The sequence below is a fragment of the Barbus barbus genome (assembly GCF_936440315.1).
Source record: "Barbus barbus genome assembly, chromosome: 27".
Lineage (NCBI taxonomy): Eukaryota > Metazoa > Chordata > Actinopteri > Cypriniformes > Cyprinidae > Barbus > Barbus barbus.
The window spans coordinates 6155245-6182662 of NC_136755.1; the positions used below are offsets into that span (position 1 = coordinate 6155245).

At 37.8% G+C, this 27418-nt stretch overlaps 1 protein-coding gene across 2 annotated transcripts in view; it reads left to right on the forward strand.

Moving 5' to 3' along the window:
• The window catches only part of LOC306847405 (RNA polymerase II subunit A C-terminal domain phosphatase-like), a 119453-nt gene that overhangs the window by 73267 nt on the left and 18768 nt on the right, over positions 1-27418 (forward strand). For both annotated transcript variants that reach the window (XM_079381333.1, XM_079381334.1), the window contains exon 12: positions 2211-2428. In XM_079381333.1, coding sequence (XP_079237459.1) covers positions 2211-2428 — 218 coding nt within the window. The remainder of the gene's footprint in view (positions 1-2210; positions 2429-27418) is intronic.

Genomic DNA, 27418 nt, shown 5'->3' on the forward strand with positions numbered 1-27418 from the left:
TTCCATCTACTAAGATGCTTCTAGATAACACTCCTCACCAACAGTCTACTTTTAATTAAATGTTTCCCCCTCATTACGCTTATCTGTCAGATTAAACTGGAAAAAGTTCTGTGGGGCTATTTTTTAAGCACCCTTCCTTGAGCTCATTTATAACCTGTGTACATGGCTTTGGCATATTTTCTGCAGGCTGTTTCAGAGGCTCCATTCACTGTAATAATAAGCAGAAGGGGAAAAATGGTGTGTATGATTGCTATTCCCAAGAGGAGGAGAGAGCAATTACACTGGGCCAGTAGAGAGATCAGTCGTATGTGACTTGCTGATCATTTTTGCCAGTGCCTGTCTAACGGCTCTTGCTAAGAATAATTGGGGTGATCTGAGCCCCCGGTCTGCCTTTATGAAAGCACCAACATGTATCAGTGAAAGCCCAGACTGAGGCTAAACACTTGAGTGTTAACATTCATACACATTAAAGGGGTCATATCGTGACAAATTTTTTTTGGAAGTGTTCAATGCGCTATGAACACATCGTAACTCATAGCTGAAAACCCCAATTAGAAAAGACTTTTTGGAAAAAAAAAAGGTAAGTTGTTCAAATAACTTGCACTAAACTTTTGCAACTTTCAAATTTTAGTAAGATGTATGCATTATCTCATGATATCACACATTTGCATTTAAAAAATGGTTTTGGGTTTTCACAAACTAAGATGTAGATGTTTGAGACTAGCTCTCCTAGACCAGGGCTATTCAACTGGCGGCCCACAGGGCTATTCCTCAATTGGCCTCAAATTGTTTTTGCTCTAATTCGTTTGTCCACAAGGTGGCAACACTGGCCCGGGCTGTTGTTTCACAGCAGAAAAAGAAAAAGAAGACACTCAACAACAACAATCTACCGGAGACCACAACATCAATAGACATGTGAGATGGGATTATGAGATATCCGCAACTCTAAACGAGTATAATGAGGGTCATATCTTCTAGCGAGAAATAGCGCAGGGACTGGACGAAGTTGATTGTCAAATGGAGTAGATAGTTTGAAAGGCTTTTCGCATTCGACTTTCCACATACGCTGCTGAGCCACTTCAGCAGACAAACGCACACAATGTTAAAATATGCTGTTATGGCGAGTTACCTCTTAAACACGTACTTAAATGAGTCCTAAATGACCGTAAAATGTTGGGAGAAAAGCTAAAGTATGTGTCAGACCCGCGTCGTGTGCATCAGGTTTTAAAGAGATAGCGATGCTTTTAAAGTGAAACCTGATGAAGTCTGTCATTGATGTAAATCAAAGAACAAAAGAAAAAGGAGAAATTACTCCGCTGCTCTAGTCGCTAGTTTGTAGTTTGAATAAAGATTAATTTATATTAATTTTATAGTTTATTATACATATACAATTTATAGTTTGTGAAGACTGTTTTAAGGTCACTTAAATTAAAAGTTGTCATTTTTCAGAGCCTATTAAGTGTTAAAAATAATGACTTTCAATTATACTGTAATGTTGAAAGGCTATAATTAATGGCTAAAATTAATTTAATAGAGATATCCGTAACATTGGTATCAATGATACTGGCCTTCATTAATAGTAGGCTACTTAGCAAAAATATGCCATTATACCGTATTAAAAATATACCACCTTTATATTGTTTCTACATTAATTTGGAGGTCAATGTGAAATTATGAGAACATAAATATATTAATATGCAATTAATCACAATTACATAAAAAAATGTGCGATTAGTTATTTGTTAATCTATTGATAGCACTAATGTTAACCTTTCAAAGATGTTATTGTTGGTATAATATTTGTTTATTTTACAGCTGAATATGCTTTTCAATTTAATTTCTTATTTTATAGGCTCCCCCAAAAAGACATTGGGACGACTGCCCCCACCCGGCCCCCTTCAGATTTTCAATTCGATATTCTGACCCTCAAATGAAACTAATTGAATAGCCCTGTCCTAGACTTTTCTAAAATGTTGCATTTTACATGCAAAAAGCCTTTTTAACATAGAAGCCTTAAAGGCTTGGCAGCAATAAAGCCAGCCTATTTGTTTCAGAGTTAAAGTGAGTGTGGAACATGTTGAACTGAATTATGACTTTGGATGTCAGGGGGGGGGGAGAAACATAAAATGAAAAATAAATATACAACAATTTGACATGTACAAACAAACCTTGACCGATCCTTTAATTGTACGTTGAACTCTTTTGGGCAGGTGGATGACATCCTCGGGGAAGAGAGTGACAATGAAAGCGAGGGAAAAGGGAAAGAGGAGAGGATGGAGGTAGTGGAGGAGGACGAGGAAGAACAGCCCCACACGAGCAAGCAGAAGGCCCCAGCATCAGATCATGTCCCGCCACCGGCCACTGTTGTTGAGGAAGCAGCTCAAACATCGACCAGAGAAGAAGTCTGTGTAGCGGGGAATGCGCCAAGGTATTAAACCCCCAGTGCCAGTAAAGGAAAATTTTATATATTTTTTTTCTTGAATTGTTAAAATTTGAAAATTTAATAAATTTCATTATGGCATTCATGTAACCTATAATGCTCATGAAGTGCTTTACCGATAAAATAGAGCTCAGTGATTGAGCTTTAAACCTCTTGCTTCAGTGGTGTAAGTGTTGATTAGTGACACGCTGCTGTGCACGATTTCCAGCAGCTCCTTGTACTCCCAAAACTGCCACTGTCTTCGGCAAATAACATTACCAGTTGCCATAGCGATGTCTGGAATTAGAGATCTAGCAGAAGGTGGGGTCACATCCTGTTACTTCTTCCTGTCCAAGCACAAATGCCCCACCTGCTGCCCAGACTTCTGTCCGACACTGGCGTAGTCGGCAGGATGTTGTCAGATCAGCGTATGTGAGGAGCTGCTTTCTGGGCTGGCCCGCTTTTGTCTGGAGCAGCTAAACGGACAGGAAGCACGCTAGTCTTTTATCATATGGCTCATACTGCGCTCCTTTTCCACCAGAAAATTAGACCCGTCTGACTTTATCTAGTTTCTCTGCTTCCCAGCAGTCATTAGCAGTGACTCAGAGCCCACAGCGCTTTATCCACTGCCTGTGCCAACTGAATGAATGCAGTAGTGTAATTGTTAGGAATTCAGAGCGGTGAACAATGAGATGAGTGGAAGAGAAAAAGAAGTTATTTGAGTGTCTATTTGGCTCCAGAAGGACCTGCATCTAGTGATTACAGCTTCTCAGAACAACCTGGTTATTCTCTTCATGTTCTTTCTTTATCATTTCCACACTTTTTTGTCATTTTCTTGGCGAAGTTGGCGAAATCAGAGGATGGTAAAGGTTTTTGCACGCATTTCGTTCTTGATGACAAACCCATGTTTTACTTTGAAGCTTTAATTTTCTCGACATCCGAAGTCAGATGGTACAGATTAAAATAACCTCTTTTGAGGAAGAACTTGGATTTTTGGCAGAGTTAGCCAGGTTTGAGGAATCATTTTCGCAACACAGTTACCTTTGCGGTGCGTTCGTGAGTTATGCTTTGAAGGCAGATACTTTAGAGTAGAGTGTCGTCAGCATAACAATGGAAATTTATGCCAAATTTATGAAAAATGTGATCTAAAGGTAAAGGATGAGTAATAAACAGACGAGGGCATAAAACTGAGCCTTGAGGCACGCCAAGGCTTTAATCAAACCTGTGATCTAAACCTCATAAATATAATGCCCTCTTCTATAACCACTTTAAGCAAAGAGTTTCAGCTGAGAGAGAGAGCATTTACTTTTCCCTCATTGGCCATTAGTTTCACTTGGGAGCAAAAAAAAGTTTATCAGACCACAGTGTACCAAGTTTACGTTGTCCACTGTTAATTTTTTGCAGTAATAAGTATACCTTGAGTAGCTCCACCCTCCCATTAGGAGTTTAAAATTGGCAGGAAATGGTTGCTGTTGCAGGATTTGATGCCATGGAAACACTCTGTATCTAAATACTGTGCACGAGTTACTTCATGATGGAGAAATGGCATTTTCATTAAAGTGAAGCTTGCACATTTTTCACATTCAATGAATGGAGTGAATAGCACATTTTCTTTATAAATGAAAAATGATGTGTGTTGAGATGCTGCAGAGTTAGGAGGAAATGGATCATTTCAGAAAATGAATATATGAATTTGGTTGCAGTCCAACTTTGCATTCTTTTATAGATTTAAAGGGAAAGTTCACCCAAAAACAATTGCCACCATTTATTCACCGTTATGTCTTTTCAAACCAACATGACTGCTTTTATGTTCAGCAGAAGAAAGAAATTCATACAGGTTTGGAACAGCATGAGTGCGAGTAAATAAAGACAGAATTTACATTCTTGGGTGAATTATCCCTTAAAAGTAAACAGCATCATATTTCAGTCATGCTTGTGTTATGCATGTCTTTGGTTCTTGTGTGTCTTTTGTGCATTGTTCATCTTTACAGAGTTTATGCTGCACTGTCATGAATAATCAATTTTCGGTGGCAGAATTTTAGTATTTGTCTCCGCGATAGTTCCAGTGGTAATTGTCTAGCATCATACTGATGAAGCAATAACATCTGTCCGTCTGGTAGACCGCAGTAATGAACTGGCCTTTGCCATGTTCAGCAAATACTGAAGTTACAGCCAAACGAAGATGAGGTTATCTCCTGTTGTCTCTCTGAATGGCCCAGCAGTCTCGACTCAAGCAACTGTGTTACTGGCAGAGAAAATGCTCTGATTATGGAAGAAGAGCCACCGGCAGAGGCAGGCTTTGAATAATAGAGATGGGCTAAACCGCTTCTCACACACAGCTCACCTGAGACAGACTCCTCTGCCCGCCGGCCAAAGGTTAGCTTCCGTAAATATCGCCAAGACGTGCGGCACTTTTGAAGATAATCAAATCCTGTTTATGAATTATTTATTCTCAGAATATGCACATAATTTGTGTTTCTGAGCTGTGAGGATTTTTTTCTTTGTTTTTCAGTTGTTGGATGACATGGGGTCAGAAATTGATAGTAAATCCAACACCATATCATTTATACGTCAAAACATTGAGAAAACTAGGAAAGCATCATGATAAAAGTGTATCCGATACCTGTAAATCAATTTGAATGTTTTTATGTTGATCAGTAACTGGTAAATGGCAGAAAGTAAAAATCTGTACTATTTAGTCTAAATTATTTATTTATTTTTATTAAGAGAATTTAAGCTTTTATTGAACTTGTATTTGGTGAAAAATGGATATTACATTTTGAGATTTGCTAAAGATTACATGCAACAGTGTAATTAAATTATTAGTATTTGAATGGAATTGTAAGACTGTTCAGTATTAGCCAGTCCTGATTTCTATTAACGGCTGTTAAAGGGGTCATACAGTATGATGCGATTTTAAGTTTTCCTTCATGCATATATAAGATCTGTAAAGTTGCAAAGACTAAAGTCTCAAATCCAAAGAGATATTAATAAAATTTAAGACCACGCCTTCCTAAAACGTCTCATTTAAGCGTGATGTTGTGGAGACGCTGTGTGTTTCCGAATATGGTAAGGGATGTAACATTTTACTCACACGCTTGAGGTATTTGGCCAATCATAACGCATTAGATAGCTGGCCAATCAGAGCACACCACGCTTTTCAGAACAATGAGCTTTATATAAATATCGACTCGTTTCAGAAAGGTGGGCAGAGAGGAGCAACAATGATTTACAGTATGTGGAAAATGTTTTTTGAACTCTGTTAAAGTGCACAGATTAACCGATAGAGAGATGGCGATGATCCATTGGTTGAGGACAGGATGAACGGATAGGATAAGATAAAATCACTTGAAGCTTAACACACTTCATGCACCTCTGTGCTCTCCTTCACATCTCCTCGTCTTCCTCTGCATCTCCAGAGCTCCTGTAATTGCAATCAGTCTCCACTCAATGTTCTGTGTGGTTGAGATGATTTGATTTACGTCATTGGCAGATGTAGAGAGTCAAGCAGGTTTGGCCGTTGATTTGGAGGGCTCTCTGCTGATCTGTGTGGGCACTAAAGCCATTGCTTATATGATTGTCATTACAGTATCGCCAGACGAAGACATGAACGGTATAATTGAACCATAAACAGTACACAGCAGCTGCTGTTACGCAGGCTGACCGGTCACTCCTGTCAAGTTTGAGCTCAAGTACTATAAACTGCAGAAGTCAATAACACTGCATGTGGTCTTGTTTTCATGAAAGCTTCATTTACTGCATTTTCTACCAATTTTTTTTTTTTTAGTAAGTAATTTATTTATTGCCTACAGAAAAATCTTCTGTTAAAAGCTGAGTTTCCAGGATGATTGAGTTTGTTTTAGATGTGAAGTGCATGCTGGATTGATTTAACAGCTGATGTTTTGAAGGTCACATCACCTTCAGCTGTCAGCTTCATGTGACAGTTGTTGACCTCCGTTATGATGTCTTTTTCACACGGTCTGTACACACAGCCACTCTGTGTTTCTATAGCAGCGCTGTTTCCCTCCTCTTCCTCTCCGATACTGTCAGACTCGTCTTCTTATTTTATCCTCTCTCATGCTGTCTGACATCCATGTAATTTACTGCAGCTAATATAATTTTGGTTTGTAGAGGGAAGTATTGAAGTGCTGTAAATCGCGTTTCTCAAACACGTTTTTATTTCTGTCCATTGATTCCTTGCTTTTTTACTCTCGTGCTTATCAAGCCTGAATGCTACTGCATTTACCAATTCAAGATGAGACACTGAGGGTGTCAAAAACAACAACATCATGCAAGAAATGAATTGTTACTGGTTGTAATTACGTTTTAAATAAATTAACATTAGTTTTAATGTTATTTGCAAGCATTTTATGGTCATGAAGACTAGTGATAAAGCTGGTTAGATTATATTAATTTAACCAGTTTATGCTGCATTTCCAGCCCTCCAAAGAGCCAGATATCTCCTGTAGAGTTAAATGTGTGTATCTCCACACCTCAGGCCCTGCCCGCATTCACAAACCCAAAGGGCAATAAAAGATCCGGCTTAAAAGACAATTGTAGGTCCCAGTTTGTATGCTTCTTAATTACCGTGATTAGACAAAGTTGTTGTTGTGCTCTGAAACCTCATCTCTCTTGTATATTAGCCATCTGATCTGTTATCTGCCACTTTTTTATCTAAAGCAGTTTTGAGTCGTTATAATCTATAAACCGCATGTGTGTCCTGCAGGATTGCTGGGATCAGGACATTGCAGAGGCTCTGAGGGTTTTATATTAAGTTCTTGCTACCATGAAGGCTTTTTCTTGAGAGATACGTTCATGCAGTTTTTTTATTGTTGCACAAGCTTGCGCTCAATTCCTCGGCCTGTAATGTGCAAATCAATACCTCTCGACCGTGCCTCAAAGGGTCAGGCGTTCAGATGCAATCTACAGAAAAAAGACAATTTCAGCAAAACAGATTTTTTTTCATATATACAGAAAGAAAGAATGTTGTGAAGTGGTAGTCTGTGCTGAACTTACCGTCTTCAGGGCTCGCAAAATCGCTAGCCCGACGTCCCGGGGCTATTGTGTTTTCTAGTCGGGCTACCAAAATGTATCACTGCCCTGCCCGACGGGCTACCTTAAATACAGGGCTCCCACGCAGTGTTCCCTCTAAGCTGAGCGCGACCCCGTTCTTCGTCCACCACGGCCGCACAGAAGAAATGTGCCTCGCGCACACAAATGAGTTGGGAAGCCATTGATTGAATGCCGCCAGTAAAAGGGAAAGAATAGCAATGCTCGGGCAACCCGCTATAGAGCTGATGTCATGACAGAGTTAGTGCCGGTGAATGCGGTTTACAGGTTGAGAGAACGATGTGCACCAAATGAGTCGCTGTAGAAACTGAATACTTCAATGGTTGCGATGCGCTCAACACGAGAGACAACACAAACACAATGACGGGAAATAAAACGTCCTCATGTATTAAAGAAGAGTGGCTTGATTAAGTGCTGGAAATAGCGGAGGATGGGTAACAAAACTCTGAAACATGTACAGCCACACATGTATTGTACAAACTGTACTTCATAACCATGTTCAGACAGCTATAGAAGAATTCATGTTCACGGTTTTTTTTTATATTTAACTTACAGATCTCAGCTTAAGTTTTGCTTCAGTTTGTATTCTATTCTATTCTATCAGTTTAAATAGTTTGTTTTGATAATATATTATGTTAGGGCTATATTATAAACCTGATAAATAATTGACCTTGTTTTTGAGTCTTTGACTGAGTCTCTTGCTCATCAAGGCTGTATTCATTTAAAAAATAGACAAAAACAGTGATTATAGTGAAATATCATTGCAATTTCTAATATCAGTTTACCTATACTATAAAATAGCATTTATTCCTGTGATCTGCAGCTGTATTTTCAGCATCATTACTCTAGTCTTCAGTGTCCCATGATCCTTCAGAAATCTTTCTAATCTACTGATTTATATCAGTGTTGAAACTGTTGTGCTGCTTCATATTTTTCTGGAACCTGTTACTTTTTTCTTTGATTCTTTGATTAATAAAAAGTTTAAAAGAACAACATTTATTCAAAATAGAAATATTTTCTAACAATAGAAATCTTTACTATCAATTTTATCACATCCTTTCTGAATAAAGTTGATTTAACTTTCTTCAAACTTTTTTTTAAAGTATCTTTTAAAAAAGAAAGAAAAAAATTTCTGACCCCAAACTTTTGAATAGCTTATATTGTAACACAAAATCTCTATTTTGACTAAACACAGGTCCCAAAAAATACAGTACAACACACAAAAAAACAGTTTTCAATATTGATTAAAAATCAGCGTATTAGAATAATTTCTAAAGGATCATGTGACACTGAAAATACTGCTTTGTTTCACAAGAATTAATTAAATTTTAAAGTATATTAAAATAGAAAACATTTATTTTAAATTGCAATAATATTTCACAATATTATTTTGTGAAATAATATGCAGTATTTTTTATCAAATAGATACAGCCTTGATGAGCACTTTTGAGCTGCAGTGTATTGTACAGTAAAAATGTTTTCTCAGGTAACCTTAAATGTACATCATTTAGTTACATCAAGGGTCACATCAAATATAAATAGCACATTAAAGTTAAAAGTTACACATTTTTTTATGTGCATGCTGTACAGGTCTGGTATAAAGAATGCTTTTGCTCAGGTGCCCGAAATGTCCCCCAATAGAGAAAAGTTTTGCTCAGCAAGAAAAGAAATTAGAGGAACATTGCTCCCACGGGTCCTTAAATTTGATACAACTAAATTGAACCGTTTTAAGGACTTTTATAGGAGTCTTAAATACGTTAAATGGTATAAGAAATAATTTTTCAAATTGGCTTAAATAGATTTTTAAAAAATTGAAGGTAATTTGGATTTGCAACTAAATATTAAGTCTTTTTCACTTTAATCTGTTAATTCTATCTGTTCCAATACTTTTGGTAACATGAACAATGGGTGGGTTCAAACAAAAGGTGCTATCTTCTAAGTTGTGTATCAGATCCAGATGAAAATACCTGTAAATAAAAGCTGAAATATTAATCTCTCATCTCATATTCATCTTTTGATGTCAAACCCAAGTGTTTACAGTCTACAGCAAAAATAAAGGAATTGGCCTCACTGTTCCAATACTTTTGGAGGGCACTGTATATGTGAATAATTAATTTATTATTAAATAAACTTTAGTATTGGTTTCGTTTTTTGGCTACATGAAAACTGAATTTCAGGTTTATAAAAAAAATTAAAATCTATGTGCATTACTAATGACCAGTTTTTGAATAATATCATAATAAAATTATAATTATTAGTTTATAAACTAAGGGCTACACAATATGGCCAAAAATTACAACTATATGATATATTTTGGGCCATGTTGTGTAGCCCTTCAAACAACTACTGAAAGCAACCACTTTATCAGAAGTTTTATTTATTTTTTCTCCCCAAATCACTTTCCCAACGTATGAGCAATAGTATAATGATACATGCCTTAAACACCACTAAAAGTAAAATATAGTAAAATTGTAGGGTGAAATAATTCTGTAACTGGTAGGAGGCCGAACGCAGGCTGCGTGGAGGCTCTCTGCAGTGGGGTAATGGTGTAATACGATTAAACCTCTGTCAAGCTCCTCAGCTTGAAGCCCATAGAGGACATGAAACAACAGTGTGACTTCCTCCCACCCCTGCTGAGATAGCAGCATTGTAGTCCTTCACTTCAGAAGAACTTCCTCCTGCCTTGAAATTGTGAGAGAATACAACAACCAGTTTACATGCTCGAGCCGGGGTTAATTAGGCCCGTGTTTCTGTCACTGTTCTCTGGCCTGTGGCAGATGACCTGTTTAACATATCACGTATACACAGAAAGTAATATGTGTAATATATTTCTCCATTTTTAATAAAAGGCTTATTTACTTACACTGGCTAAACTGGAGTAATCTGACCGAACAAGACCTGTTATTAATAGAGAAAATGAGCAATATGGCCAGAGGTGTAGTGTTTCTGGTTTCTCATTTACAATATTGTGGCATACAGAAGTTGAGTTAACACAAATCTCCATTTACCCGATGTTACAAACATTTTTAATTTCAAATGTGTCATTTTGACAGATAAACTGTGAGGTATTTGGTCTGTTGAATTTCCCTAGGAACCTTCCCACTGTAGAATATGGTAATACGGATCAGGGCTGTAGCTAGTCGGGGGAAGTTATGGGTTCAAAGGATCTCAGAACAAATTCTACATTTTAAAATGGAACGGAGCCCAGAGCAATATAAGAGTCGAGGGGTCCTGATTCTGAATCCTGATAGCATTTAGAAGTGAAGACATTTAGAGAAAGTCTTAAAGCTCTCCATGAGAGGACAAAAGGAGAGAGAGAGAAATGTGAGTGATGATTTAGGGAGGAAACCCCACAGGAAAACTAATTCAGGAGATATTGTTCACTACATCATGTGAGCTAATTGGCAAAATGATCATTTAGTACTGTTTTGTCTACATAAATACAAAAAGTGAATTTAGGCATCACAATGTAATGTACTATATGAAAATGGATGTTCATTCTGAGGTTTGTTAAATTATTTGAGTTATTAAAAATGAATTAGGTGAGTAGTAGATGAGAGCAGAAGTAATTTAAAAAGGAAATACACAATTAAATATCCAATATTAGCCAGTAACTGATATGCTACCGATAGATTATACATCCATGATATGTAGACTGTGTCAGATGTATCATTTTTAATTATTGAAAATGTTATTGTGTATACTAAGATGCAATGTGCATAATGCCATATGCTACCGATCAGAAGTTTGGGTCAGATTGATTGATTTATACTTTCATTCAACATGGATGCATGAAATTTATGAAAAATGACTAAAGACATTTATAACAAGAACTAAAACTAAAATAATGTTTTAAATTAAATAAAAAAACTTTAAATGAAATTTAGAAATGTTGTCTTGGCAACTAACTGAAATATGTTTAAGTTAAATAAAACTGTACTAAACCTGCAATAAAAAGAAATTAAACCGAGAAAAAAAAGAAATAGAAGTTAAATTATTTGAAGTAAATTAATTAAATGATTTAAAATAAAAACATTTATAAAAAACTTAATTAAAACAAATTTAACTAAAAACGGAAAATATAAAAACAATTTAGTTCAAAATATTAATAAAATGTGATTAAAATATACATGTATATAATTTTAAAATAACACTTTTAATAACATTTACAATAATGCTTTTACATATTTTATTCACCAAAGAATCCTGAAAAAAAATGTATCACTGTTTCCACAAAAATATGAAGCAATTATTGATAATAATTTCAAATGTTTCTTGAGCAGCAAATCAGCATATGAGAATGATTTCTGAAGGATCATGTGACACTGAAGACTCGAGTAATGATGCTGAAAATACAGCTTTAATCACAGCAATAATAGTTATTTTAAACTGTATTTAATATTTCACAATATTACTGTTTTACTGTATTTTTCATTAAATAAATGCAGCCTTGGTGAGACTTCTATCAAAAATATTTAATGTAATGTAAAGTTAGATAATTTTCAGGAAAATTAAAATGATGAGTAAAAATAGAGCATGACGGAACATTTTCAGCTCATCAAAGTGAGGAATAGTGATTGTTTGTAGCACAGCCTCTGGTGGTGTATTCTCTGGGGAACTTGTACTACATTTGTGCTGACAGATGCAGCTGCTACAGGGCAAAACCCTGCGGCTCTGAACAAAGATCAAAACCTCTGAAGAGTTCCGTCGACTTCTCATTTCCCCCTTTCCATAGCTACTTTGTCTTCCTCGGTCACGCAAACAGCCACTGGCAGAATCAATGGGAATTCATCTCCCGTGCATTGGATGGGAATCTGGAATTCAGCATAAATGATGAGGAATTAGCCTTGGTTGGAGGAGAGGCTGAGTTCCCTCCAGATCAGTACACGTACGTTCCTGAGCCAGCAGCTGACAGACGTGCTCTCTGAAGGTTGCGTATAATGAAGGACCCGTGAAAATATTAACCTGAGCTCATTTTGGGCCGATGGATCAGAGCGCAGATCAACGAGAGAGGCAAAGACTTGTCGTTCACAGAAAGTCTGGTCCAGTTGTTGCTAAGAGCATCTAGATGAATATCGTTAATATACAGTATATGGTTTTACAAATGATTAAACTTTACAGACGGACCTCCTACCAGGCGTTTGGCTCTCAAACGTTCATGTGCAATTTGTCTTCTGTTACTCGTGTACAGCAGGGGGTTTTACATCGATCGCACCGACACAACAGCAAACGCTCACACACACCTGCTGATATTTCCCAGGATGGCGCTCATTGTTTTTTTCCTCTTATGAATATTGACATTGTGATTTCATGCTTGTCTATCAGCGCAGTAATGATGCAGCAAGATTCTCCAGGCGACTGGCAATCTGCTGCTAGTCATGTCAGATTCAGCCATCAAAGCACACCGAGTCTGATTTGGTGATGAAATGTTGGCCAAATCGTTTTACAACTTCCCATAATATGCCAATTATTTGTTTTCTTTGTTTTTAGTGAATCTCTGTCTTGATGCAAACACGGCGTTCTCACCAAGTGTGACGCGTTACACCAGCAATGAATGAATCGTATCTGTCCCAGCTCCGAAACAGATGTGACATTATAATTTGTTGCTGAGTAAAAAAGTATTGATTCCTCTGTGCCGTTAAACCAGGTGTGTTATTCAGATTAACTAGTTCAGCTAACTTGCTTAGCAGGTTTCTCTTAAATTAGTGCCTTACCCAAAAGTAGTTACAAGACAATTGACCAAAGAAAAGTCGCTGTCCACCTATTGTACGATACTAAAAATGTCACTTACCTCGCATTTTGAATTTCAGAACCCTACCATCACGCTTTCATAGCTAGAAGCACTTATGTTGAATACGTTTCGTGCTTGTTAGCATGCTAAAACCATCTGGAAGAAGTTGTGCCTCTAAATTCACCCCTTTACCTCACATCTTGCAAACATCTTAGCATCGTACCATAAGCATTATGTTCTAACACCGCAAGTATCAAGTTAAAAATGGTGTAAATACTAGGCCTTCACAACTCATTGGTACCACATCATTATTGGCTGATATTAGAGATTTTTAATTTATCTGTATTGATATTGGATATTTAATTGTGCTTGCTCATTTTCTATTTTTATGGATAATAATATAAAACAAAATAGTATAGAATTTTAACATCAGCCATTTATCTGTTAATGAGCATAACATTGATATTAGAAACTTTGGCAACACTTTAGAATAGGGAACACTTATTCACTATTAACTATGACTTTTCCCTCAATAAAATCCTAATTTGCTATTTATTAATAGTTAGTAAGGTAGTTAAGGTATGGGGTGGATTAAGGGATCTAGAATATGGTCATGCAGAACAAGGCATTAATATGTGCTTAAGTATCAATGAACAACCAATATGCTATTAATATGCATGTTAATAAGCAACTAGTTAATAGTGAGAACTGGTCCTTAAAATAAAGTGTTACTGAAATGTCTCATCACATCTGATGGACATGTCCATAACCCAGCGTAATTATATATGACATGAAGACAGACTGGTCAACTCTTTGTTCAGACAACCCACTGAGAAGTTGATTTTGAAAACGTTTGTGTTTAACACGTTCCTGACAGAAGCACAGTCATATTTCTCTCTTGCATGTAATCCGTGGTTTGTTATCAGGTGTTGTGGCTGTGGAGCAGCAGACGCTCAGCTGGATCACCTCACTGATGGAGCGGCTCAAGTATTTGGTCCAGTCTGTCCACATGTCGTGTCAGTCTCACTCACTCACCTGTCATACTCTCACCAACCAAAACTTCTGAATGGTAGTGTCCATCCTGTCACCATTCATTTATTTAGTCTAGTGTTTTTCAGTGAGCATTTTTAACATATTTAGGAGTCATAATGTGCTCATTAGTGAAGAAAAAGGACCTAGATTTATATTTGAAATGGGACATTGCTTGAGTTCATTCCCCTGTGCCTTAACATTTTGAATCAATCCTGCTCATTAATATCCTAAAATAATGCCAAACCAGGCTAATCAAGTTTTGAAAAGAGCAGAAAGTGGAATTGGAGCAGATCTCAGCAGATGGAGTCATAATTGGTGTGTTGTGCTGTTCTGTACAGACAGAGCTTGTGAAGGTGATAGATGCCACGTTCATGAGAAAATCAATCAGCCGCTGGGTGACGGACGGCGTGATGGGGGATGAGGCCATATTTATTGATGGAGGCCAGAGTTAGTGTTGAGGAATAATCATTACTGAGGATGAGGGATGGAGTGCAGTGTAAGAAATGCTTGAAAAGTGCAGGCAAGTATCAGAGTGCGTGAACAAGCAGTCAACTTCATGCAAAATCCATGTACAACTGAATATGTAAAGACAAAACTGTGCTTGAACAAAAAGCAGTTGACTTTCAGGGTCTCTCTGCAGGTCCTGAAAAAGTCTTGAAATTTAGTTTTAGCGAATTTAAAGGCATAGTTTTCCCAGAAATACAAATCATGATTTACTCACCCTCAAGCCATCATATATATATATATACTATATTAGGGCTGTCAGTCGATTAAAATATTTAATCGCACGATTGTCACGAGTTAACTCGAGATTAATTGCAACTTAATCAAACATTTTTATTGGTTCTAAATGTACCTTAAATTAATACTTTTTAAGTTTTTAAAACTCTAATCAACATGGGCATGGACAAATATGGATACTTTATGCAAATGTACGTTTATTATTATTGAAACAATAGTCAACATAGAGCATGAAGACTAGACATGTTTCAAAGGTCATAGATGTTTTTCAAAGAACTTGTTCATGTCTGTTAGACACATGAATAAAGAAATACCAGGTTCCCATTACTTCTCTTTCTTTGCACTGAGCAATTTACTTACACTAACCTGTTTACATTTTTGCAGGACAGGGCAGCTCACTTCTTCTGAACATGCTGTGTATTTATTAATTATTATTACATTTGATTGCCTCTCTGTGCCCACATACTGTAATTTGATGCAGCCAAATTCTCAATAAAGCTGTTTTCATTGATATATTTCACTGTTTCTGTTGTCAGACAACAGAATGAATATGAAATAGTGACTGAAATGCGACCCATTAAGACTACATAACCAGCTCTCACTTCCAAGATGTTAATCTGCACAAAAATCCTGATAATCGCACGGTCATCTGATGAAATCAAATACACATAAGATAAAGACAATAGCCGTGCTGTGATTTCAACTATACTTGCATGTAAAATTAGAGAAGCAACATATCTGGTTTAACTAAAAGCGCTGCTCATCTCCACCGCTGTTGTTGTTGTTGTTGTTTTTTTCTCTACCACCATTCACTGCCATTATAAAGCTTGGAAGAGCCAGCACAATTTTTATTATAACTCAGATTGTTTTCATCTGAAATAAGAAAGTCTCACCTAGGATGGCTTGAGGGTGAGTAAATCATGGGGTAATTTTAATTTTTGGGTGAACTTTAAGGACAGAAAAAGTATCTTAAATGGTGAATATTTAGTAAAAAAGTATCTTAAACGGTGTTGTGAAAGTGTTAATTATCATTTAAGAGGTCTTGAATTTGGGGACAGAAGAAACGAGATCACAATACGTACTAAATGGAATAATTGCGTTACTTGTTGCACATTCACCGTTTCGGAGCAGTTCACAATCATACATTTATGTGAAGCTATTGGTTATAGTCTACTGTTAATGAATTATAAGAGCGTTTCATTTATGGTGTTTATATTGATGGTTGTATGTTTTTGATTGAGCAGCTAGGAGTAGTATAGGATAGACATTTCAAAGTCCCAATGTATTTCTGGCTTGTTTATGATTACAAGTCTTGCATTATGCATAAAATCTATACTTTCTTGTTTTTATTGATAGTTTGGTTACACAATAAACCGTATTTGGGATTTAATTCAACATAAAATCTTGTAGCTCGCAGGAAGTAAAGACTAAACATTATTTAACACATTAAATTCTTTTAACATATTATTATTATTATTATTATTATTATTTTTATTATTGCATCAGCAAGTCCAATATGTTATATATAGTGCTATAAATCGATTAAATTTTTTTAACTAATTAATTGCACATTTTCTCTGAAATTAATCCCACCTAACATTAAAGTTTTTAAATATACTTTTATATTGCAATAATTTTACATTGTCTTCAAATTAATGTACAAAAAACATATTTTTAATATTTGTTTAGTGGCATCTTTTTTTATGACTGAAGGCCAGTATCACTGATACCAAGTAATACTGATTTCCCTATAACAAAAACTTTCCCCTAATATTTAACCATTGACTATAGCCATTAAACATTAAATTATAATTCAGAGCTATCAATTTGAACATTTATTAGACTTTAAAAATAAATTCTAATTTAATTTAACTTAAAACAATCTTCACATAAACCCATTATAATAAACGTTATATTTAGCTAGGCTACCTGTGCCACTCAGAAGAAATATACAGAAATTGAATAAAGTTATCAAACACTAAATTCTAAACTAAATACAGATAAATACTTACAGCAATATAAAAGTTATTGATTTCCTCTTTTTTCTTTTATTCTTGATGAACAGACATCACAGCAGCTGGCTATTAGGTTGTTTTTGGCTGCTATTTCTTTAAGAGCTGTCGCTGCTAAACGTGATGCAGATCTGACACCCATCGTATTTTCTCTAAACTCTCATCACTTTTTCTGGCCCTTTTCAGGTCGGACCTATTTCAGTCTCTTCTAATGAGCTGACGAGTTGAATCGGGTGTGTTATATGAGGGAGACAGTGCTAGGATGCTCCAGGACAGTTTTGAAAACCATTTCAGAAACATGTTCTTAATGTAACTCATATAACATATTACATGCACGCACAGTTTTAAGGCATGTAGTTTTAATCGCCTTTTTGGTAACTTCATGCCTTAACTGATCATGACATTGCATGCACGTAGTTTCCCCTTCTAAGGAAGTCAACGCTGCGTCCTGGTGGACACTTTGTGGAACGCTGTCTGTGTGACCGGTACCTGAAGCATGTGTAAAACAACTCCAATCCTATTGGTCCACGTGGCCCGTGACGTCATAGGCGGGCACCCGAAAGTATAAAAGGGCACCTGCTGAATACGTCACCAACTTTTGTTGTCTTCGGAGCCGTCTGTCTGTTGAACGTGTGTGAAACCTCATCCCGGTGAGTCGAGCAGCGCTTTGAGGAATGTGTACCTCCGTGTTGGGGTTCTAACACTTGAGAGCATATTCTTACCTTTTCGTCTTTGTCTCGGCGATCACGCGCTCTTTTTGATGACTCACGTTAATGCACTCGGCTCACGTTTGTTCCTATTGCCGAGGGATGCGGGGGAAAGCGTTTGCATCTCGGGCCGTTGCTGCGGCTCGGTTTTTCTCAGCTCACAGCGATTGCTTTGATCTGCGGTGTCTGCATACCCTTTACTATCTGGTTGCCTGATGCCGCGGATATTGCTCGCATTGCTATAACGATGAAGTGTGAGCACTGAGTCGTTTTTAGCAGGTCGTGCGAGATCGCGGGCGGAGCTATACTCAGCTCAGCCGTGCCTCTCTATTATTCATGTTATTGTGTGTGGAGAGCCTCGCTGGGCATGGATATACTGAATACTCTGTAGAGTGAAGCTGTTAGCTTTCTCTCCCAGGGTGCTTCAGTAGTCTAGAGTGGTTACGGGGAATATTCCTTCCTATGTTTCGCCGGTTGATAAGTGAACAGTCTCTGCTCAGAGTATAGCCATCTGCGGATGATTGTGCTCCAGCTCAGGCTGTTTTGCTTTGGAATATAGCAGTCGGAGGACAGCTATGCTTTGGTTCCCCTTGGGCACAAGTTTTCTCAGGAAAGCACTGAAGGCTTGTTTGGAATCTGCTGTCTGAGGATAGCTGTGTTCCAGCTCGGAGACTGCTTCCCCTTGTGGGGTCTTTAAATAGTGATCTCCTTGAGCCCTTGCCTAGACTGTGCTGTCTCCCCTGTTCGGGTTTTAAAGTAGATGGCCCACTTCATGGCCTGGGCAAACTTCAGCCTTATCTGAAGGGACTGCTATTTGAGGATAGCTGTGTCCAACCACCTAGTGTTATGGCCGTTGCTTGCATCAGGCTTTGATCTGGACTAGTGGGTTTTATGTGTTCACTTCTTAGTGATTCATTACTATAGTCTGGATCTTCCTATTGTGAGCCTCTGGTCAATATATCGAGTGAGCTCGCTAGCCTACTGTGGGGACTCGCACGGATTGGGGACCTCCTTAGTATAGTCACCTAAGGGTGGTTATATTTCAGCCATTGCCATGGCAGGACGGGCTTACTTGGATACAGCTTTCTGAGGTTAGCTGTGTGTGTGTGTTAACTTACCCTTTTCTGGAAGCGTAACTATCTGAGGATATCTATGTGCTAGCTCGGTGATTGCTCCCCTTCTTAGGGTTGTTAAGTAGCGGTCTCCTTGAGCCCTTACCCAGACAGTGCTGTCTCCCCTCTTGGATCTTAAGTAGACAGCCCACTCTTGTGATCTGGGCAGCCTCATAGGAGGGCTTACCGGGGTTTTTCAGGCTAGCTGTGTGGGACCAAAGTTCTGCTGATAGCTCGGTGATTGCTCCCCTTCTTAGGGTTTTAAGTAGTGGCCTCCTTGAGCCCTACCTAGACAGTGCTGTCTCCCCTGCTAGGGTTGTAAGTAGACAGCCCACTCTTTGTGGTCTGGGTAGTCTCAGTCAATCCCCCTTCTGGTAGCCTTCCTAGGTGCATGGCTATCTGAGGATATCTCTGTGCTAGCTCTCAGGGACTGCTCCCCTTCCTAGGTTTTTTAAGTAGCGGTCTCCCTGAGCCCTTGCCTAGAGTGTGCTATCTCCCCTGCTAGGGTGTAAGTAGAGATAGCCTACTTACACTTGTAGCAGCCTCATAGGAGGGCTTACCAGGTTTTTCAGGCTAGCTGTGTGGGACCATCTGCTGATAGCTCTGTGATTGCTCCCCTTCTTAGGGTTTTAAGTAGTGGTCTCCATGAGCCCTACCTAGACAGTGCTGTCTCCCCTGCTAGGGTTGTAAGTAGACAGCCCACTCTTTGTGGTCTGGGTAGTCTCAGTCGGTCCCCTCCTGTTCTACTATTCCTAAAATCCATGTTTATAGTAAGCTTTCTAAATCCACATTGTGGTAAGTGTGCACGCTAGGGACCCTGCGCACTTTCTAAAATCCTGTATGGTATGGGTTACGCGCTCGACTTTGTTCCCATTCTCTGAGTTGGTTCTGGCCCCAGTTCACTTTGGGCCCCACTCCACTTATGTATCTCTGGTGATACTTCTGAACAGGGCTTCCTCTCGTTTTAAGAGGGTCATTCTGCTGAAGCTCCACTTAGGCAGTACTATTAGTATGTAGGCTCTATTGTGAGCCTTGCTAACTGTCTCTAGCGCGGAGTGTTGTCAGGTTTCCTCTCGTTCTAGAGAGTTGTCATGCTGAGACCTCCACTCTTAAGAGTTCCCCTACCAAGAGTGAAGACTTCCTAGGTACATGGCCATCCTAGCATATCTATGTGCTGCTCCCCTTCTGGGGGTTTTTAAGTAGCAGTCTCCCAGAGCTATGGCTTAGACAGTGCTATCTCCCCTGCGGGGTTTTAAGTAGATATTCCATTAGATATACCATTCCCTTGGTCTGGGCAGCTCTTTAGGAAGGTCCTTTTTCATAAGACTCTTTGGATATCGCTATCTGCGGATAGCTGTGTCCTAGCTGGGATTGTTGGTAGCAATCTTGAGAACTCATCTAGGCTTCCAGCCTCTCAGTGGTCTTATGTATTTGGCTACTATCGCTCGCATAGCATAGCTATCTGAGGATGGCTGTGTTCTTAGCTTGGTTAGGGTGTTCAACCTTATCTGGTATCGGGCTCCCTCTTTTTACCAAGTTATGTGAGCGGCCCGAGGCGTCAGTGGCTTGGCCCCTTTCTGAGGAAAGGTTTGGTGTATGTCTGTCACCTCCTTGGTGCTCTCTTACCAGGTGGACAGGCATGCACCTCGGCATGGTGTGATTGGATATCGTTCCCCAAAGTGTCCACCAGGACGCAGCGTTGCGTTCCCTAGAAGTGGAACGTCTCGGGTTACTCATGTAACCATGGTTCCCCAAGAGGGAACGAGACGCTGAGTCCCTTCGCCATGCATTCGGCCTGCCTGTTTACGTCTCCTCAGACAACTGAGTTGGTGACGTATTCAGCAGGTGCCCTTTTATACTTTCAGGTACCCGCCTATGACGTCACGGGCCACGTGGACCAATAACATTGGAGTTGTTTTACACATGCTTCAGGTACCGGTCACGCAGACAGCGTTCCCCAAAGTGTCCACCAGGATGCAGCGTCTCGTTCCATGGTTACATGAGTAACCTGAGACGTTATTTTGCACTTTGATATGAATTGATACAGGCTACAGCATATGAATTGATACAGGCTTTCTGCACTCGTTTAACTCGCGCCTGCCACTGAAGTGAAGCTGGAACGCGTGTCTGAAACGTCTCCAGATTGATGTGATCGTAAAGACATTCTGCGACTGAATAAATGCACTTCTTGTCAAGAAAAAAACAGACAGAAACAGCAGTTATGAGTGGGGTGACCAACCCTATAGGCTCCGCCCCTGCGTTAACGGCGTTAAATAATTTTAACACGTTAATCTGAAAAAAAAGTAATTGCCTGCGTTAATGCGCTATATTTGACAGCACTAGTTATAATATCAACTTTGCTTGTGCAGCTGATTTTTTAAAAAAGTCTTAAATTTGACATGGAATCCTCTGCAGATATCGTGTTGTGTATGACTCAGGCTCCTGTGGAGATGGCCTGCATTTGAACGACAAAACGAAGACGGTGCATAAAATTGACACCCACTTCATGAATATTCCAACAGTGTCTTTGTAAAGAACAGGCCTTTTGCATTTTGCTGTTCAGAGAACGATTATTCAAATTTGGATCTTGTCTTACATGTCCAAAGTTTTCTTAAATGTGCTGTTTCTTCCTAGTGAATGCAGTGGCATCAGTCTCCAAGTGATGTTTGCTGAGGAGAGATAGCAGCGGTGTGTTTGTGTGTGTGTGTGAGATTAGCGCTCTAGCTTTCTCTTTTTCTCTCTTATGTGTTCTCTTCCTCAGGCTGTAGCCATTCAGATCATCTGGCACAGGCATGCCATCACGGAGGATTACTGTTAGCATTGCAGCATGGGTCCAGATGAAGGCAATTCTCAAGAGAGCTTCCCAGATTCATTCCCTTCAGGGCTCTATTTACATTACGTAATTATTGGTATTCATTAAATTCGTGCTCTTTTTCTCTTGACATTAAACAGGATATAAAACTGAATGGCCGTCTGAGTCATTACATCACCAGTAAGCCACTGCATAACATGCTGTAAAATAGGAATTAAACAGGATGGGTTTGGCTCTAAATTCTGCACACTTTGATGGCAGTTATTGTCATTGACTTTTGTTGAATTCTAGTTTTAGTCAGCAGAAAAGTGAAGTTATGATTGTCTTTTCTTCCAGTTATTGTGACTTGCATGCAAATTAGCTTCTCCATTGGGAGTTGTGATCTTATGTGAAGGACAGGTTATTGGAGGGAATGCATTGTCCTTGAAGCCTCTCGTTGTGAGAGGGAGGGAAAGGTAAACTTATGGCAGTCGTGGCCTAATGGGTAGAGAGTTGGACTTGTAACCCAAAGGTCGTGGGTTCGAGTCTCAGGTCCGGCAGGGATTGTAGGTGGGGGGAGTGAATAACCCACACTCTCTCCACTCTCAATACCACGACTGAGGTGAGACCCTTGAGCAAGGCACTGAACCCCCAACTGCTCCCCGGGCGCCGCAGCATGGCTGCCCACTGCTCTGGGTGTATGTTCACTACTGTGTGTGCACTTGGTTGGGTTAAATGCAGAGCACAAATTCCGAGTATGGGTCACCATACTTGGCCACACACCACTTCCCCCTTTCCCTTGATTAAAGATTATGAAGACACATGAATTTTAAAAAGGCAATGTTGTGCATTTATAATAACCCAAGTCCAAGTAAAATTTGTGGTAACACTTTAGAATAGGGAACACACATTCACTATTAACTATGACTTTTTTCTCAATAAGTTTCTAATTTGCTGCTTATTAATAGTTAGTAAGGTAGTTGTTAAGTTTAGGTATTGGGTAGGATTAGGGATGTAGAATAAGGCATTAATATGTGCTTCATTACTACTAATAAATGTCTAATATTCTAGTAATATGCATGCTAATAAGCAACTAGTTAAGAGACCCTAAAATAAAGTGTTACCAAATTTTAGATTTTCTGTTACAGTAAATATCAACTGCCTGATTTATTTATTTTGTATTTCGTCGCAACTAAATTATCTGCCCTTTATATAAAGTTTGATATATAATTATGTCTTTATGTGCAAACAATACAGTATACTTGTGCAGAGCAATATATATACTCTGTAGTGCACTCTATTACTTTGTGTTCCTGTAATAATAAACTATATTATTGCCCAGCTCTAATTTGCTAAATGTGACTGCAAGGCATTAAGATATTAAAAAATAATGTTACAATTTTCTGTAAAGCTGCTTGGAAACAATGTTTATTGTGAAAAGCACTATACAGTACAAATAAGCTTGATTTTGACTTTAAAAGTCATGTAGTGTATTCCTGCCTTTAATCTGTTAACTTTAAAAAAAACATGATTTATTCATGATTTACCTTTAGAAATTGTATTGCATTAAAACAGATGACAAACAAATCGCCAAATATTATAAAGCATTTTAACTTTGGTTACACTTATTTATTAAAAGATTACAACGAACATTATGAATATCTTCATAATGCATTATACAGAAAGGGTTTAAGTAAGGTGTTACCCATCTTTTATTGTATTATAATTTCATTGATATATTTGTTTATTAAATACATGAATCAAATGTCAGAATGCTTGGTTCAAAGCTTAAACACTTTTTTTTTAATGCCTATGGAGAAATATTTAGGGTTAAAAGATGAATTTTGAAATGTTAATTTGTATTTATTTCATAGTTATTCATATACTCTTTTATTTTAGATTAAATAATAGATACTGACCAAAAACTGAGCGCTCTAGCTTGCACTACAAGTCCTATAATACACAGATAACAGGCTGAAACGGTGTCCTTAACGCAGTACACAGATGCTAAATAAACTGACCTGCTGTTGCTCACTTCTCTGTGATTTATGCTGCAGTAGAGATTCATTAGAGCTTTTGATTCTTTTTCTTACTTGAACGGGTTTCACGCTACTGACTATAAATGTTGTTTACCAAAAGGAAAACAGCGGTGGGCTTTTATCAGCTCTTGTGAGGCACTGAGACACTCCATTAGTGGTGCATCAGTGCTCTAAAGGCAAGAGGCTAGCGTCCGCTGCAGAACTGTCTGTTTAAATGAAAAGCTCTAAAAAGTTCATTGACTTCACTGCGTAACTAAAGTCTGTTCTCTCACTCTAAAGTGAGCACTTTGAAAGCTATTACAGTGGTTTGAGTGGACAGTGATGTTAAAGCACTAGCTCTGGTCATAGACACTAATGTGTACCATGATGCCCCTCATCCTCACTTTATATTAGCTTTCTTGAATGTGACGTGCTCTGATTTGTTTTAGAATAATAGAATGTTCAGAACTGTTTAGATCTGTTAGAATGTTCAGCATTGACTACTTATCTGTCTGTGTTACATATTACATAATCCACATTTGGGACTGAAACTAAAACCTACAGAAAATCTGGTTTGTTTTGCTGGTTGCGAGTTGAATTCACGAGGTTTCGTGCAGTGGTGTTGAACTCCAGATGAAACACAGCCGAGCTCGTTCTACTGTCCTCTCAGTGCTCATGTTGTTCAGTCATCTGAAGGCAGGATTGATTTCACCCACTATTTATCTTCTCCCAGTGGGAATGGACCTGATGCTCTCATCATTAAATCTCCTGGTCTAAAGTGACTCCAGTGGAGATGAAAAGCACAGAGCAGCATTTTTCTCCGTACAGTACGCTTCACTACCTGTTCAGTCTCAGACCCCACTGTTCACAGAATATCAAAACGATGTTGCATCCAAAAATGACAATTTATCATTTAATTTTATTAAATTGTTGTTATAAAGAAGGCCTAATATCGATAATGCCGAGTTCAAAAAATATCAATAAAAACTTTCCACCGTATACAGTTTTTCTGTTGCTGATTGGATGTAGTAAAACACCCACAGATGTAGCAGAGAACATCTGGCTCATGTTTGCATTTTCTTCTATCATTGGCCATAATTCTAACCTTGAAATCAGAATTATTCATGCTTGTGAAAATCATCTAAAAACTGAAATAAATGGCTGTAATCTGGCTCAGAGGAAGACAGAAATCATGCTTCTTTTTTTGTCATGCGGCTGATTAAGGGCTAATACAAGACTTCTTGTCGAAAGCACAAATGCTACAGAATGCACATCATATTTTTTTTTAGAAAGCGTGAAGTTCTGTAGAGCAAAGCAGGCAATATTTTGGAATCAGCACCCCAAAAATGAGTAAGAAATGAATTGCATTTAATTCTGCAAATATGATGCAGGGTGGTGTTATTAATGATATTTAGAATAAAGAAATTATTATAATTTGTGATTATTCAACCATTCACATAGACATTACACACAAAAACGAGAATTCCAATTTTATGATTAATAAATTGTTGTTGGTGTTGTTAATAATGATATTATTGATTGTAATTATTTAACCCACAGTTCACTATTCCCAGATAGACATCAGGTAGAAATTACACACAAAAATGCTGATTCCAAATTAATAAATCATTATTATTATTATTGCTTTTAATAAAGACAATTATTATAACAGGTCACAGTATTTACTTTTAATAAAAATATTTACAATTGTCAATGCTATTAATAATAATAATACAACTATTTATATTTAATAATAATTCTTATTGTTATTAATATTAATGATAATAATGAAAATACACATTAGTTTATAATTAATAGATTATAAAATATTTATTGTAACACTTTAGAATAGGGAACACTTATTCACTATTAACTATTCACTATTTTTCCATTAAATTTCTAATTTGCTGCTTATTAATAGTTAGTAAGGTAGTTGTTAAGTTTAGGTATTGGGTAGGATTATGGATGTAGAATAAGGCATTAATATGTGCTTACTTAGTACTAATAAATGGCTAATATTCTAGTAATATGCATGCTAATGAACAACTAGTTAAGAGACCCTAAAATAAAGTGTTACCATATTTACATAATGTTGTTATTGAAGTCAAATTATTAGTTATAAGTAATTATTAAAATAAATCAGTTCTGCATATAAATTATTAGACAATAAACTATAAGTTGTTAAACTCATAAAGGCATAAAATGGGTAGTGACATTAGAAGACAGAAAGAAGGAAGAATTGGTGATAAGTTATACAGTATAGCTAAAGTAGTTATTAACTATTAGCACATTAATGTGCCAACTATATATTGAGTGGGAAAAATAGTCCTTTTATATCTACTAATTGGGTAAATTATTCTCTAAGCATGAAAAGGATCAGATTTGCATTAACGTTAGCGTACAGAGCTGCACAAACTATGCTGTAAGCTGTTATTAGTTTGTTTTTGTTGCGGTTAGAGTGAAAGGACGCCTCATGTCTTCATAGTGCTGTGAGGAGTCATCTCTGCGCCACATTAAATGAGTTCAGTCTTCCTGTTTCTAAGCATATTACTGTTGTGTGACTGCTGTTTCAACAAAGAGCGGGGAGCAGATTGAATTATGTGTTTTAGCGTACTGCAGTGCTGTAACTGTGTGCATGTGGGATGCTGATGAATTCAATCAAGCAGCCCACCTTGTTTTTTGATCCTCTGAGAATGAAATGAATTTCGCTGCTAGTGCCATTATGATGCTGTCATCACGTGGTCACCTGACATTAGGGCTGCAACAACTAATCGATAAAATCGATTATTATCGATTATGAAAATCATCGACAACGATTCTCATTATCGATTAATCGGGTCTGCCCACAGTGCACGTCCAACTTCAGCTGGTTAGTCAAATTACGGCACTGAATAATGCATTTCTATGGACAAAATGCATCTAAAAATAGTGGAGGAAACAGAATGAGATTCTGCCGGAGAAGCACGTGATCCAAGCTGCCCAAAACATGATCATTCTTTATTTTACGCTTTAAGTTAATGCATAAGAGTAATGGCTTGCCCTGTCAGGCGCTTTGACAGATGCGTGTGCGTCCTCAGCGCAAAAACGTTCAGTTTACGGTCATATCCTTATCTATAAATGCCACAAATTCACGCGAGCATATCCATTTTTGCATAAAGGTCCGTCCTGACAGTCTATGTTAAGTTTAAAATACCGAATGAGCGCCGGCGCGGCGGGCGCGCGCGTCAGACGGACAGAACACAGTAGAGAGGGAGACAATTAATAGGCTTTTCAGCGCAAACATATCCATTGTGCTGAATTATCTGTTGTTGAAAGTTAATTTAAGGTTTAAAATAAATTAAAATATTTTATGAGAGTAGGAACTTTAAAGGGATAACAGCGTGTAATTGTCTGTCTGAATATAAACATGAGACGCTCCATAACGGCCTTTTACAGGATAAAGAAATGACGAGGTGACTGTGATCAAAGTAGTTCCTGCAGAACATTACTCTTACCTGTTGGTTAACACTGAGTTTGTGTTTTTATTCCTCTTTATTATTATCTTTATTATTTGAATTTTTAATAGAGGTTTAAACTATATTCAATTTTTACAATGCTTAACAAATTTATGTAAGTTTAACAATGTGTTTATGTAAGGTTTGTGCCACTGCTGCTCTAAAGTAACAGTATTGGTGATAACCAAAATCATTTTTCGGCTTTCTGTACTGGTTAGTACTCCAATATGTGTAAGCTCTTTAGTAACAGTAGTAGGCTATTTTTAATGCTATAATATCATTATTGCTGTT